Source organism: Sinocyclocheilus anshuiensis, unplaced genomic scaffold (assembly GCF_001515605.1).
Source record: "Sinocyclocheilus anshuiensis isolate Anshui unplaced genomic scaffold, SAMN03320099.WGS_v1.1 scaffold914, whole genome shotgun sequence".
NCBI classification, from domain to species: Eukaryota; Metazoa; Chordata; class Actinopteri; order Cypriniformes; family Cyprinidae; genus Sinocyclocheilus; species Sinocyclocheilus anshuiensis.
In genome coordinates, this window is record NW_015539870.1 from 830,173 (window position 1) to 845,836 (window position 15,664).

Consider the following 15,664-nt stretch of genomic DNA (forward strand, 5'->3'; position numbering starts at 1 on the left):
CAGGGGGGGGGGGGGGGGGGTTAGCACAGCTAATGCCTACAGAAAAGAAGGCATAGTTTGTACTATTTAGTCTGTGATGTAACAAGCCAATTACAGTAGTCTACAGAATATATAAATAGAGAGAGAGAATATATATGACTAAAGCACAAATACCCTTCACATTTATATATAGCAACAGAAATAAGGAACTCCTCACACTGACATTCCAGGTTGCCTTTAATACACAATATTAGACGCAAGCCCAGTCTAGAACTTACAGCGCAAGGCCGCCAACAGTGTACAAGGGCCATTTATTCTCTAATGGAACATTATAGGGGCCGGCACTGCTATTGTGCAATCACTTCCCCTTTACCGTTCCCGCAAGGCACCCTCTTTGTGCAGCTAATAGAATACCGCTCCAGCTAACAGCTACCTCAAGCGTTTTAGGCATGCTGTGACACTCTGGAGAAGTGAGGATTTGACCACAGCCAGGAGAATAATGTCAAACTTTGAGCGGTTACACAGTGCGAACAAAAATGGCATGAACAGGTGAAAGGACGGTCAAGATAAGCACTCAATTAAGGGATTCAAATTAGAAGGCGTCACCTATGTTAATTCAGCTCTGTAATCATAAGCAACAAAGGTCATATGAGTTGCTGAAAGAAATGAGTGCACAAGCAGTTCAGTAAGATGTTAAAATGAACACACATATGCATAGGGAAACAGGCAAACGTTTTCCAGGCATCTTCTGTTAAAACAAGCTTGGCGAGGCATGGTTGAGAACCAAAAATAATGACCAAATTTCTCCCCTTCTTTCAACAACAGCTCCAGCAGTCACAAGCAGAACAAAAACAGTCAACGCTCCACATGTGATTTATACGAGCAGACACAATGCTGGGCTGACTTGTGCACACGCTCCAGCATGAGGCAAGGGAGATGCGGAGTGAGATGATGAGAACGTCTTCTTGGGGAAGCTTTGTCAACAATAAGGTATCCAGTATCAACAGGTTACAAGTTAAAACCTATAAAACAATACAAATAATACAGACCTAAAAATGAGTTTCAAGATGTATATTCTATGAAAACAAGCCTTGTATTATGCAATATTGACTAACAAATTTGACTTTGGTTGAGCTTGCAGAAGGATTTATGCAAATGGTAATTATTTGACTATTAATGATTTAATAGTTAATTGTTATAAAGAATTAGACTACCCTTCAAATATACATTGCATCCGAAATCAAATACTTCTCTACTATATAGTATGCGAAAAACAATATGCGAAAAAAAAAAGAGTAGTATATCTGAATACACAGTATTCGAAAAGTATACAAAACTGATGCTGTAGGTCACATGACCATATCAATATGGTGGATGTAGTACCGAATTCCATTCATACGACCCATATTCATACTATACAGAAAATATGGTAACACTTTGGAATATGGAAAACTGTTCTGTCATTAATGAATAGCTACACAAGAACACATGTGTAACACAATATTAGCACTCTAGTAACTACTAGTAACTAACAAGTAAGTAATATTGAATTAGTAATTAATAGTGCTTAACCTAATGTTGTAGTTCACTATTAGTTAATCAGGAACTACTATTTTTTCCATACCTCCCCAAGAACCACTAAGAACTACTGTAAACAGGTTCATAATTAAAATTAATAATGCATAATGTATAATTAATTCTAAAGTGAAGGTCATGGTAACCCAACTAGTGACTCAAGTATTACCAAATTCTTCAGAAGGAATTACTTATTATTTGGATCAGTATTCTAAAGTGAATAACACGATAACTCTCTAGTAATTACTGAAATCATTGGACGCTTTTGACGTTTTTGTAAGATTCTTGATAGTAATTCCTTTTGTTAGATTTGGTAGCACTTGAGTCAATACTAGTGGGTTACAGTGATCTTCACTTTAGAATACTGATCCAAATAATCAGTAATTCCTTTAGAAGGATGTAGTAACACTTGAGTCATTACTATCAAAGACCTTACATTCATGTATATCTCAAAAGCTTACAATGACATCAGTCAATATTAGGGAGTTATCATGCTTTTCACTTTTGGAATACTGATCCAAATAATTAGTAGTTCCTTTAGAAGGATTTGGTAATACTTGAGTCAATACTAGTGGGTTACCATGATGATCTTCACTTTAGAATTAAGTATACATTATGCATAATTCATATTAATTATGAACCTGTATAGTAGCTCTTAGTTCTTCTCCGGAATATATGAAAAAAATAGTAGTTACTGATTAGCTAGTGAACTACCACTTTCAACTGAGCACTATTACTTACTAAATCAGATATATGAAAAAAATAGTAGTTACTGATTAGCTAGTGAACTACCACTTTCAACTGAGCAGTATTACTTACTAAATCATTAATCAGAGTTTCTTGTTAGTTAATAGTAGTTACTAGAATGTTATTAGTGCATTAGTTATTTGTTCCTGTGTAGTTATTCATTAACGACAGAACTGTATTCTAAAGTGTTACCGAAAATATAGATTCATACTACATACAACATACTAGTTCAAATTCAAATGTAGTAACTATTCAGACAGTATGCAACTTTTTTCTAATAAATGTTAAATACCTCATAAATAAATACATTTAAAAAAACATAGTGAATATTTTTTTCATACACAACATTGCATGTGTGTCATTGTCATTCTGTGCTTCAAATAGCTGTAAAAGCTTGCAACCAGTGCAGTCCAATTCACAGGCAAATGTCTCACCAGTTCTTTCAATGAAAAATTCATCAGACTGGTTTATTGAAGTTCTCGCAAGGAACACAGAACGGGCCAGAAAAGCAGCAGACCACAGGATAGACACACATCGTTTGACCTGAACAGATCAGCAGTGATATAATGGAGAAAGCCAGCTGTAATACGGTTGTGCAAACAGAAATGAGACGTGTAAAAGATTCTGGGCGACCAATGCTCTATCAATATTCAGAAGCCAGAGATCAAAACGAATAAAGCTAAAGGGCTGCAATTTGCGCCTTTAATCCAGTGAGAAGCAATCACCAGCAGCAAGGTTACAGTTGAGGAGCCGGACAGGGAGAGGGAGATTAGCTGGATGAAGGTTAGATGGAGAAAGAGATGGAGAGAAAGAAAGAGAAATGTGGTATGAAATAAAAGGTTAGAGAACAGAGAATGGGGATCAAACCAAAAGCCACAGCCTCACCATGGGCTCCGCATTGATCTCTTTTAGCTTTGAATGAGCAATGGCGGATCACACACTCTCTCAGAAGTGTTGGTCACTCTATGGAGTCCTCCAACACCAATAACCCCTATGTGCGGACAAAGGACATTATAAGATATCGCCACTTATCAGCTATCACTTCTCTATGATTCTGTTCCTTATAGTCACACATTAGAAAACTTGATCCAGTGAGAGTTTGTGTTGCACAGTGTGGAAGATTCAACAGTACACTGCAAAATTAACAAAATGAATTAAAACAAATACCAATGTACTTTAGCAGCAGAAAATACATTTTGTTTTCAGAAAATAAATCCTGAATTGCGTTTGTGTTTCTCACACCATTAGTATTTTCTTGTTTTAAGCACAAACCTTACTAACTTTAGTTAGATCTATACTTAAAACAAACTTTGTTTCAAGATGTGTATTTTATTAAAATAAGCCTTAAATGAATGTTAAATAAATAAAATTAAATAAAATTGCATAAATGTTATGCAATTTTGATTACTTTTTGCAGAACATTAGTTTTGTTGAACTTGCAGAAGGATACGTGCAAATGACAATTATTTGTTATTTCATATTAATTCATTATTAGTTATTTCATATTTAATTGTTATAAAGAATCACACTGCTGTTCTAAAGCTGCGGTCTGTAAAATTTTTTAATGCTTTTGAAAGAAGTCTCTTATGCTGACCAAGGCTACCTTTATTTGACCAGAAATACAGTAAAATTGTAATATTGTGAAATACTGTAAAATTGTAAATATGATTACAACTTAAAATAACTATTTTCTGTTTTAATATATTTTAAAAAGTAATTTATTCCTGTAAAGCTGGATCTCATCAGCCTTTACTCCAAGCTTCAGTGTCACATGATCCTTCAGGAATCATTCTAATAAGCTGATTTGGTGCTCAAGAAATATTTCTTATTATTATCGAAGATGGAAACATATGTGCTGCTTGATATTTTTGTGGAAACCATGATTCATTATTTTTCAGGGTTTATATTAAAAATGGATTTGATTAATAGAACGCTTCAAAGAAAAGCATCTATTTGAAATAGTCTTTTATAACATTATAAATGTCTTTGCTGTCACAATTTAATGTCATTGCTTGAATAAGTACTTCATTTAAAAAAAAAGGTTTTTGCCTTTGTAATATTTCATTAAAGGGGTCCTATTATGCTTTTTCACTTTTTCAACTTTAGTTAGTCTGTAATGTTGCTGTTTGAGCAAAAAAAGAACTGCAAAGTTACAAAGTTCAAAGTCCACTTCAAAAGGAGATATTTTATTTAACAGAAATCATCCCTTTAAAAAATGTAGTAACTTGCTTTGTCTCTGAAATAGCATCCCTTTTGGACTGAGGTCCCCAAGCATTCTCATTTTTCAACCATGTCTCTACAACCACCTGTAATCCCTGTACGTACTGCCCACTTTCACTCATTCAAAATGGATAAGATGAATTAAATCAAAGCCAGTGCAACACTGAATGCCATTTTATTTTGAAATTAAAATATCACCTTAAGCATAAAGAAAACAGAAATGGTGCACAATTATCTTTTACATCAAAATCCTTCCTCTCTGTCTGTGTATTGTGTGAAATATTGATGTTAAAAGAGTGTACTAAAATGGACTAGAATGGAAGAGGAGTGTCTGGTGATTTCAGTGCTCAGATTGGTCCGTTTGATGCTTTTATGGCAGCATCAAATGACGCTTGACTTTACAACCCACTAATAGAAAAATCAAAACAAATCACAGAGGGAGAAAAACCGAGAAGCAAACACATGTATTGAGTTACATTACAAATCAGGCACAGTGATTGATTATGCTCCAGCAGAGCTTTTTAGCTTCACCCCCTGGTCCCCTAACATCTAACAGCCAAAATGATTCTCTGAATATTTATAAAAATAATTTATTTTTTTTTAAAAAGCCACACTGACAGCTCTCTATTGTGCTAAAGTAAGGACGCACACTACTGCTTTGCAACCAGTCTGGCAGTAACAAATGAACCGTATAAATCCCCAATTGGTTTGTGTGTGGCATTTAGAAACTCTGCTGTGTTTCAGTGTCAAACAGTGTGTTGTCTACACAGGTAATCACAGATTACACAACAAATAATAAACTCTGCATGCTAATCAACATCAGGGCCCAATATCCGCTCCTCAAATTACCTCCCATGAGCATGCGCTACATCGACACAAAGACCCCAAAACATTCTGTTGCTTTCTCTAGTGGCACATTTCATACGCAAATAAAGTTTTAATGGTTTCTCATCATAAATCCTCTGTTCCGCCTTGGCCTTTAGTGGCTATACTAAAAGCCGAGTAATTACCATAATGCTTTGCATAATTCATTTTCCATGAGTTTTATCTTTCCCAGCCACATCCGCCCAATAATTGTCCATTCTGATGTAAATAAGCTGCAGAAACGGATGTAAAATGATCACTGAGAGTTTGATTGAACCATTAGGTTGATTCTAATATATAAAACTGTAACATAAGGATAGAATTAACGAACAAGGCCGGAAGAATAAATGGCAGTAAGAGAGAGCTGATGAGCAGATTGACTGTAACTTTCTGATCATGAGTATACTGTAATGTCCATTTATGTGGCTTTTAATCGAGCAGCAGTTGCCAAGTTGTCATTACACTCTGCAAGCAGGATGAACGCAGAACACTTCTTTTGGAATGATTAGCCAAAAATAACTTGAAAAAGCTTTCAGTGACAGCCATTTTCTGAGTCAGAGTAATAAAATATCGCATTAGTTGGCCACCTGGCAGCTTTTCATCAGCAGACAAGGATCTTGAAGTGATGTCAAGATCTTATCCTTGAAAATATGATGATAGCACTGCGTGTAATATAAAGTTGTTTTGGATACAAGCAACTGCTAAAAGACTACTTACTAACTACAGTATCTTGAAAAAATAAGTGCACCCCATAAAAAAAAATGTAATAAATTTTTTGCCAAAGGACTGCCGTGACATGTGGCCAAATATGGTGTCCCATTCTCGGAATTTGTGCTCTGCATTTAACCCATCCAAGTGCAAACACACAGCAGTGAGTAGTGAGCACACACACACCTGGAGCAGTGGGCAGCCATTTTTGCTACGGTGCCCAGGGGGCAGTTGTGTGTTCAGTGCCTTGCTCAAGAGCACCTTAGTCATGGTATTGAAGGTGGAAAAGAGTGCTGGTCATTCACTCCCCCACCTACAATCCCTGCCAGTACTGAGACTCGAACACACGACCTTCGGGTTACAAGTCCGAACCGGGTTACAAGTCTCTAACCATTTATTAAAATAGAAAACTGTTATTTTAAATTGTAATGATATTTTCAATTAAAAACATGCAGCCTTGGTGCAAGAGGCTTCTTTGAAAAAAAATTTTTTTTAAATCTTACCAAACCCAAAAAATAATCTTCTACTGTGATTTTTTTTTTCCTGGAAAACTGCCAGTATAACTGACAGAGCCTTGATCCCTGCATCCCTATCAGTCACTGCAGCTCACTGGATTTCTCCAGAGGGATCTTAATCGTGGTCACAGTCATTGCTCATGTTTCAATTCAGACACAGACACAGTAAGAGAGACTGAAGAATAGTCTCCTGATGCAGTGACATTTTAGAGCTGATGTTTTCTGTCAGCATTAAGTGACTGGCTGAGGATAAATAAATCCAAACAATGGTTTAGATCAGGGGCAGTGGAGAGAAACTATGGCCCATGCAGCCTCGATTCTCAGCAGCCTGTGACATCCATGCTAACCCAAATGCCCATGGTGAGTGCATTGGAATATAGAGAGAATAAACAAATCTCCAAGTGGGGCTAACCAGTCCTTGCGGTTACTGTCTGGGATGTTAACTGAATATGCTTGCATGTAAAGGTATGGTAACACAAACATTACTATAAAAGGATTACAGTGTCTCTATCAGTCCCCTCTGTCTGTAACGGTTCCAGATTGAAGTTGGTGTCACAGTGAAGCATGTGGCTCATTGACCTGAGACCACTGAACAAATGCACTGTATGATAACAGAGGCAGCAACAATAGGCAGACATTAAATTAGCATTTACCTACATATATATATATATATATATATATATATAACACCCATTAGCACCTTACTTGTTACTGTCACACGTACATCATTATATTAGTTTCTACCTTTGACACTTTGTATTGCAGCATTTAGAATGATTTGCTTGTGTTGTCACTTTGATAAAAGCATTTGCTACATGAATAAATGCAAATGTAAATTATTGAAAGGTGTGTTGATCATTTTAGTCAGTATGTAGCAGACAGAATTGCACCCTTGAAAGGCTTGTAGATCCTGTAATTCCCTGAGATTAGACATGAGATGGTGCTTTGAAGTTTGTGTAGACATTGTGCTCCTACGTTGAGAGAGAAAAAGAAAGTGGAGGATGAATGTTTACACAGTGTTCAGGGCCTCGCTGCAAGCTGAAGTCGAAAAGGAGAAAGGATTTTAATCTTCTAATGTATCTACTGAACCTGTTCCACTCATTTTTCCCTTCATGCCCCTCTCACTTTAGACAACTCTCACGCACTCAAGACTGTCCCATTTTATTCTTTTATTTTCCTCATTAATTTACTGAGCCACAGCTGCTGCCAAAGCTTTGGGCAGAAAGAAGCGAGGCTCTCGCTCTCTCTTGGCAGAACTATAGAAGGAGGAGGCGGAGGGAGAAAGAGATAGAGAGAGAGACTGGCTTTTACCAGCTGATATTTTGGAATTCGATTTCAATGTGGCTGTTATTGAATATTCCCTAAACAGACAGATATTGCAGTGCGAAAAACACTCTGGTCAATGTGCAGTTCCCCTGCAATTCAAGTGAAGACTGATTCAATTGTGACTGATCCAAATGTGCCTGATATATATGCAGTCAGTACACTCTAAAATCAGTCGATAGTCACTCACCCAGTCTCCACTGGCTTTTGCAGGAGGATGTCAGCCGTACCGGGTGCATTCAGGACTGGTTTCGTCAGTCGGATTGGCTGAGGAGAGGCTGGCCTAGAGCTAGAAATATTCCTCGGAGCATCTGCAACACACAAGACGTTTTACATTGCTGCCATATGGTGGAAATCACAGTCATGTCAGCCATACAAAATGCAGAGCACATACTTGTCTGTCTCTCCAGGGACAAAGTGGGGAGACGCTGACCTTCTGATGCTCCCAAAAGGACAACTGATAACTGCTTTTGTCAGTCTTCCTGTCTACTATCAATTGGGGAATGTAAATGGTCTATCTGGGCCCTGTGACTCACCTGTGCCTTTTTCCCAGATAAGAGGGTCAGAGTATGAGATCATAGCAAAGCGTCTACGCACTTCTTCCTGGTCTCTCTGGGAAACAAAATAGAGCTTTGTGAGTCATGTGATTTCATAGTTAATTTCATTTTCTTAAATGTAATTTAATTTTTATATTATTTATACATTTTCATTTATAAATGTAATATATATATATTTTTTTTTAACCAGTGAAAATGTTGCAAAGAAACAAAATAAAATAACAAAGTAAATAATAATAATGATAATAATAATACAATAACACTTAATTATTTTTTATTTTAATAATTTATTTTTTATATAATAACAATATTATTATTTATAATTGTTATAATAATAACAACTTTTCTGGTTTTTACTTTATCATTACTTTATAATAATTTCATATTATTGTTATAACTTTTAGTTTTAACTTTTAATAACCTTTTAATAATAATAATGATATTAATATTAATAATAATAATAAATACAAATAAAAAGGAAATATATAAAGTTCAATCCATTACATTACAAAAAAGTGTGGCATCACTCCAAACTCACAAATCTTATAGTCCCACACACTGACCTCCATCTCCTCCATCCTCATCCACATGCTCTCTAATGTGGGGCCCTGCAGCTGCCTTTCAGCATCAGTCTCAGCCACCTGCTGCCTCTCAGTTAACCACAAAGCTCGAGCGGCGTCCTCCAGAAGATCTTCCAAAAGAGCTTCGCTCAGTTTGTCCGCACTGGCCCCAGGCTGTCGGCATTTACAACACAACACAGCACAGAATAGTACCGCATTACATTTTTAATTTGAAGCTGTTTACTTTGGAGGTTAAAATGTTCAAATGAATCCTTCTCACATTTTTGTTTTGTGTGAATGTTTGTAATTTGAACATTCATTAAATATTCCGTTTACAAATGTTCTCAGTGCTTGGTGAGAACTCTCTTTCCCAGACTCTCTTTTAATCATTCTTGGAGATTTTAACAAAGCAAATATTTCCTGTGAACTCCCAAAATTCAGACAGCACACACACACACACACACACCAGAGACAGTAATATATTGGATCACTGTTACAGCACAATAAAGGATGTATATCACTCTGATCACTGTCTAGTTCATCTCATATCAACCTACAGGCAGAAACTGAAATCAGCTAAACCTGTATTAAGGATTGTTAAAAAATGGACTAATGAAGCAGAGCAGGATTTACAAGCCTGCTTCGACTGCACTTATTGGAGTGTTTTTGAAGCTGCAGCCACCGATCTGGATGGGCTCACAGATACTGTAACTTCATTTATCAGTTACTGTGAGGATATGTGCATTCCTACCAGGACATTCCTATCATTCAGTAATGATAAACCATGTTCACTGGGAAATTCAAACAGCTTTGTTATGCCAAGGAGGATGCTTACAAAAATCTTGTATAACCAGGCCAGAAACAGACTTAGGGTCTGTGCACAGGATGTGAACCGGATCTTCAGAAAACAGAAGACTAAGAAAGCTTCAGGCCCAAATGGTTTGACCTGCCTGTTTAAGAGTCTGCGCTGACCAACTGGCCCCCATCTTTACACAGATCTTCAAAAGATCACTGGAGCTGTGTGTAGTCCCCTCTTGCTTCAAACACTCCACTATCATTCCGGTCCCCAAAAAACACTGGACTAAACGACTACAGCCCTGTCACTCTCACATCAGTGGTCATGAAGTCATTTGAGAGACTGGTGTTGGCCTATCTGAAAGACATCACTGGACCCTTGCTGGGTCCTCTTCAGTTTGGGTACAGAGCAAACAGGTCTGTGGATAATGGAGTCAGCATGAGACTGCATTATATTATGCAACATCTTGATAGACCTGGGACTTACGCAAGGATCTTGTTTGTAGACTTCATTTCAGGCTTCAGTACCATAACGCCTGACCTTCTCAGCACTGGAGCTCCTCAGGGTTGTGTTCTCTCCCCACTGCTCTTCTCCCTCTACACAAACGACTGCACTTCAAAGGACCCCTCTGTCAAGTTCCTAAAGTTTGCAGACGACACCACACTTATCGGCCTCATTCAGGACGGAGACAAGTCTGCTTACAGACAGGAGGTTAAAGAGCTGTCTGTCTGGTGCGGTCTTAACAACCTGGAGCTGAACACGCTCAAAACAGTGAAGATGATCGTGGACTTCAGGAGGAACCCCCCTGCACTCCCCCCACTCACCATCATGGACAGCGCTGTGGCTGCAGTGGAGTCATTCAGATTCCTGGGCACCACCATCTCTCAGGACCTGAAGTGGGACACTCACATTGACTCCACTGTTCAAAAGGCCCAGCAGAGGTTGTACTTCCTTCGCCAACTGAGGAAATTCAACCTGCCACAGGAGCTGCTGAAACAATTCTACTCAGCCATCGAGTCTGTCCTGTGTTCATACTACTCGGCCTCCATCCTGTGTTCATCCAAATCAGACATCAAGAGACTACAACGAGACTAATTAAAACTATTAAAACTATTAAAACAATTAAAACTTTCCTAACTATACATCGTCCATTATAACTGACACATTTATACATAGCATATGAAAACTGTTCATTTGTAAACTGCATAAACTGTACACTAAATAACATATCTGTACATTAATTTATGTTTTTTTCTATATTTCTATTTCTGTATTATATTGCATTATTTAATTTTCTGATTTTCTTATATTAGTGTTATATTTCTTGATCTACTGTGTAATTTTTATGTATGTCTGCACTATCATGAATGTTTGCACTATGTCTGTACTTTCTTTTGCACTGGAAGCTCCTGTCGCCAAGATAAATTCCTTGTGTGTGTAAACATACTTGGCAATAAAGTTCTTTCTGACTCTGACTTCTGCTTCATATTTTTGTGAGAACTGTGATACATTTTCAGGAATCTTTGATAAAAAGAAAGTTCAAAAGAACATAATAGAGAACATTTGAAATAGATTTTGTTTGTAGATTTTGTAGCAGTGTAAAAGTCTTTACTGGCACTTTTTATAGATTTAATATATCCTTGCTGAAAGTATTTATTTCCTTAAAAAAAATTCATAGTCATGAAATTGACAAACTTTTGAACAATAATGAATATTAATCTACATATATAACGATACCTGTATACAAAGGCATGAAACATCACTCGTAACCCTCTCTTTCATTATAGGTCTCAAACCACATTCTGGACATATTCTGGACTCATACTGAACAAAGGTGCACCATAAAGCAGTAATACAGTACATTACTGTGAAACACTATATACATGGAATATAAAAAGATACAATGTCTAATGTATGTATGACCGCATTAGTTCTTGTTAACAGTGATATAGTTGGTCTTTCGGAGCAAATACCACCAAGGGATTACATAAAAAAATAATGTAATTCATTTTTATGTGATCATAATTTTTTAAAAAGATTAAATGTATGCAATCATGAAATATTACATTATGGCCCTTGCTGGGTCCTCTTCAGTTTGGGTACAGAGCAAACAGGTCTGTGGATAATGGAGTCAGCATGAGACTGCATTATATTATGCAACATCTTGATAGACCTGGGACTTACGCAAGGATCTTGTTTGTAGACTTCAGTTCGGCCTTCAATACCATCATGTCTGACCTTCTCTCAGACAAACTGACCCAGCTCTCCATGCCCACCCCAATCTGTCAATGGATCACCAGCTTCCTGACAGACAGGCAGCAGCTAGTGAGTCTAGGTAAACTCTCACGATCAGCATTGGCGCCCCTCAGGGATGTGTGCTCTACTCACTGCTCTTCTCCCTGTATATGAACAAATGCACTGCTAAAGACCCCTCTGTGAAATTTGCAAATGACACTACCATCATCGGCCTCATACACAACGAAGACGAGTCTGCTTACAGACAGGAGGTTAAAGAGCTGGCTGTCTGGTGCAGTCACAACAACCTGGAGCTGAAAGTTTCAGGAGTCGCAACAGTAGAGGCGGCGCAACTATAACAACATGTAAATAATCCCGCCCACTCTAAAGCGGTACTAAACTGCAGTGGAAACACAAACCGAGACCTGCCGAGCTGAGTTGTACCACGCAGTGGAAAAGCGCCAATAGACTCCATTGCTAAAGCCCAGCAGAGGTTGCACTTCCTTCGCCAACTGAGGAAATTCAACCTGCCACAGGAGCTGCTGAAACAGTTCTACTCGGCCATCATTGAGTCCGTCCTGTGTTCATCCATGACCATAACTGTCTGGTTTGGTTCAGCTACCAAATCAGACATCAAGAGACTACAATGGACAGTCAGGACTGCCACATAGCCTCCATTGCTAAAAAGGACCAGCAGCCACAGGAGCTGGTGAAACAGTTCTACTCTGCCATCATTGAGTCCATCCTGTGTTCGTCCATAACTGTCTGGTTTGGTTCAGCTACCAAATCAGACATCAAGAGACTACAATGGACAGTCAGGACTGCTGAGAAGATTATTGGTTCCCCCTGCCCAACCTCCAAGATCTTTACACCACCAGAGTGATAAAAAAGAGCTAAGAAAATCACTCTGGACCCCTCACATCCAGCCCACTCTCTCTTTGAACTGTTGCCCTCTGGTCGGCGCTACAAAGCACCGACCACCAGAAAAGCCAGGCACAAGTTTTTTCCCCACAGGCTATATTCAGCCTGTACAATTAAAACTTTCAACTATACATTGTCAATTATAGTCTGTAACATATCTGTATATTAATTAAAACAATTAGATATGTTTTTCCCTCTATATTTTTACTTCTGTATTATGTTGCATTTTTAATTTTCAGTTTTTCTTCTATTAGTGTTATATTTCATCTATGTCTGTACTTTCTTTTGCACTGGAAGCTCCTGTTGCTAAGACAAATTCCTTGTGTGTGTAAACATACTTGGCAATAAAGCTCTTTCTGACTTCTGAAAAAAAGTGTGGGTTCTCACCTTATCTGCAACATTCAGCCGCTCTCTGAGTGTGTCACTTCCTGTTCCAACCACCTGCCGTACAAATATGAGACAAAAACAGTAGAGACAGGATTCTCTATTTACAACCAACATACACACACAACAGCTGTTCTCAGTGTGCCCAAAGGGAAGAACATTAAAATATTAGGGAAAAATTGTCCAAATGGTACACTCAAGTCTTACAAGGACTTATATCTCCTGCTGATACAATAACATGTCATAAATTATTTGGGAAAAACAACATCAGATGAATGTGTTTACCTGTGGTTGATCCAACAAAGGCTGAATTCTCTCTCTAGCGGTCTGCTCAGCTTTTTCCGCCCATTGTGTTGGAGAGCCCACTGTGGTCCTACCATGGCCACATATTAATACACATCAGTGCAAACACACACTCAAATAATAGAAAGTTCAATTAACCTTTCCAAAGTTATGCTTTATTATTAAAACTTTATGCATATATAATTTTATAATAATATTTATATAATATTTTATAAATTTCTTCAATTTTTTTGCTATTTTTCTGGCATATAACATGAAAAATAAAAAAATAAAAATTTTTACAGTGTAGTGGTATATTTAATAAGATAAATTAACTACATAGACAGGTGATATGAGACTTAAAAAAAAACACTCAAATTCATTTCCAGCCAGTTTGTCTACATCTGGATTTTCATACATCATTATTCAAGAATCCCCAACACAAATGGATTATGTCAACTTCCATTTTGCTAATTTAAATTGATTGCAACCAATGAAGTTTAGTGATAAAATGTTCAAGAAATGCATTGTATTAGCTCATTTTAATTTAATCAACTTAATTAAACAAGCAGCAAAATTAATTTCTTGCATACACAGTTCACTGAACCACTGGTTAACTATAATAATGAGGAAGCTGCTGTTGTACCGGAGTATGTTAATGCGGTCAGCCTCCTCTTTACTCAGACGATTCAGTTCTCTTAGTCTGTCTGCAGTCACCCTGTCCAGCCAGGCTTGCCTATAGCACATAAACATACACACCACTGAACATCTACTGCAGTCTCATACTCAACAGCTAAAAAATATCATCTACATCAGCGAACGTGAGCATTTAATGTCACAATTGAGGATCATAGTGATGATCGTTTAGTTAGAAAGAGAGCCCAGTGATAATGAAATGTCTTAAATAACTGAAAGAGAGGGTTCATTACATACCTAAGGGCTTCATTTTGTGCTTGTTTCCTGTCATGTGATGAAGGGCTGAGCTGTGTGCTGCCACTGGGTCTGGTCTGTGGCTTCTGCTTTTCAGGGCTCTTTTTAGGTGAGAACAGACATCTGGGCTCTGGCCGGCTAGACACAGCACTATACATGAGTATATATCAAGCATAGCGTTAGTTCTGGCAGGTCACGTTAGTCAAGCTCGCATCAGCTGACTCTCAGCTGATCCCCATCTACCTATAGGAATACAACACCAATCTAAGCATTCATATATAAGGTCCCTCAGTATTATCAGCAGTTTTCGCATTGCTCAATAGCTAATTACCCTCTTACATCCCCAGCTCCTCCTCTGTCAGTCAGGATTCAGCCTTCTGATTATCCTTTGAATCAGACTAATTCTAAAATGTGTACATAAAATTATTGAACTTTAACGATATCTGCAATACATTTATGTTGGTTCTGTTCTGTTTACCCTGGGGGTTATCGCTGCTCTCCCTGCTCTCATCCATGCTAGGCTGCATGGATGCACAGGGAGTTCTTGCCCAGAACAGAACCATACCGCCAATCCAAACTGTATACCAACTGTCAATCATCTTTGACGATAGTGGTCCTGACAGAAATACAGATATATTAGGAGAACACAAAGGTGCAAGCATGTCAAGTCCTGTGTGCAAGATGTACTGACCGTGGGAGAGGAGGAGAATGAGGGGATGTTGGTATCCAAGGCACAGTGGCCTCTTTCTGAGGTACCTGGTTTTCCCTCAGTCGGGATGAGACAGTGGGCTGCTGGAAGCTGGCATCACAAACATGACCGGCCTGTTGAATGAGGGGCAGTGTGTTGTTTTTTTTTTGTTTGTTTGTTTAAATGCACAACCATTTAAGTCTCTTATGCTCAACAAGGCTGCATTTATTTAATCAGAAATACGATAAAAAACTGTAATTTTGCTTTCTATTTTAATATATCTTAAAATGTCATTTATTCCTGTGATAGCAAAGCTGAATTTTCAGCAGCCACTCCAGTCTCAGTGTCTCGTGATCCTTCAGAAAAAAATTGTAATATCA

At 37.9% G+C, this 15,664-nt stretch overlaps 1 protein-coding gene across 1 annotated transcript in view; it reads right to left on the minus strand.

Annotated features, from left to right (window-relative positions):
* Positions 1 to 15,664, minus strand: part of LOC107685065 (protein moonraker-like) — a 28,310-nt gene that overhangs the window by 8,005 nt on the left and 4,641 nt on the right. The window contains exons 9-15 of the mRNA XM_016481521.1: positions 14,600 to 14,746; positions 14,313 to 14,402; positions 13,670 to 13,757; positions 13,388 to 13,441; positions 9,052 to 9,222; positions 8,468 to 8,543; positions 8,122 to 8,242 (exon numbers count right to left, since the gene is read on the minus strand). Coding sequence (XP_016337007.1) covers positions 8,122 to 8,242; positions 8,468 to 8,543; positions 9,052 to 9,222; positions 13,388 to 13,441; positions 13,670 to 13,757; positions 14,313 to 14,402; positions 14,600 to 14,746 — 747 coding nt within the window. The remainder of the gene's footprint in view (positions 1 to 8,121; positions 8,243 to 8,467; positions 8,544 to 9,051; positions 9,223 to 13,387; positions 13,442 to 13,669; positions 13,758 to 14,312; positions 14,403 to 14,599; positions 14,747 to 15,664) is intronic.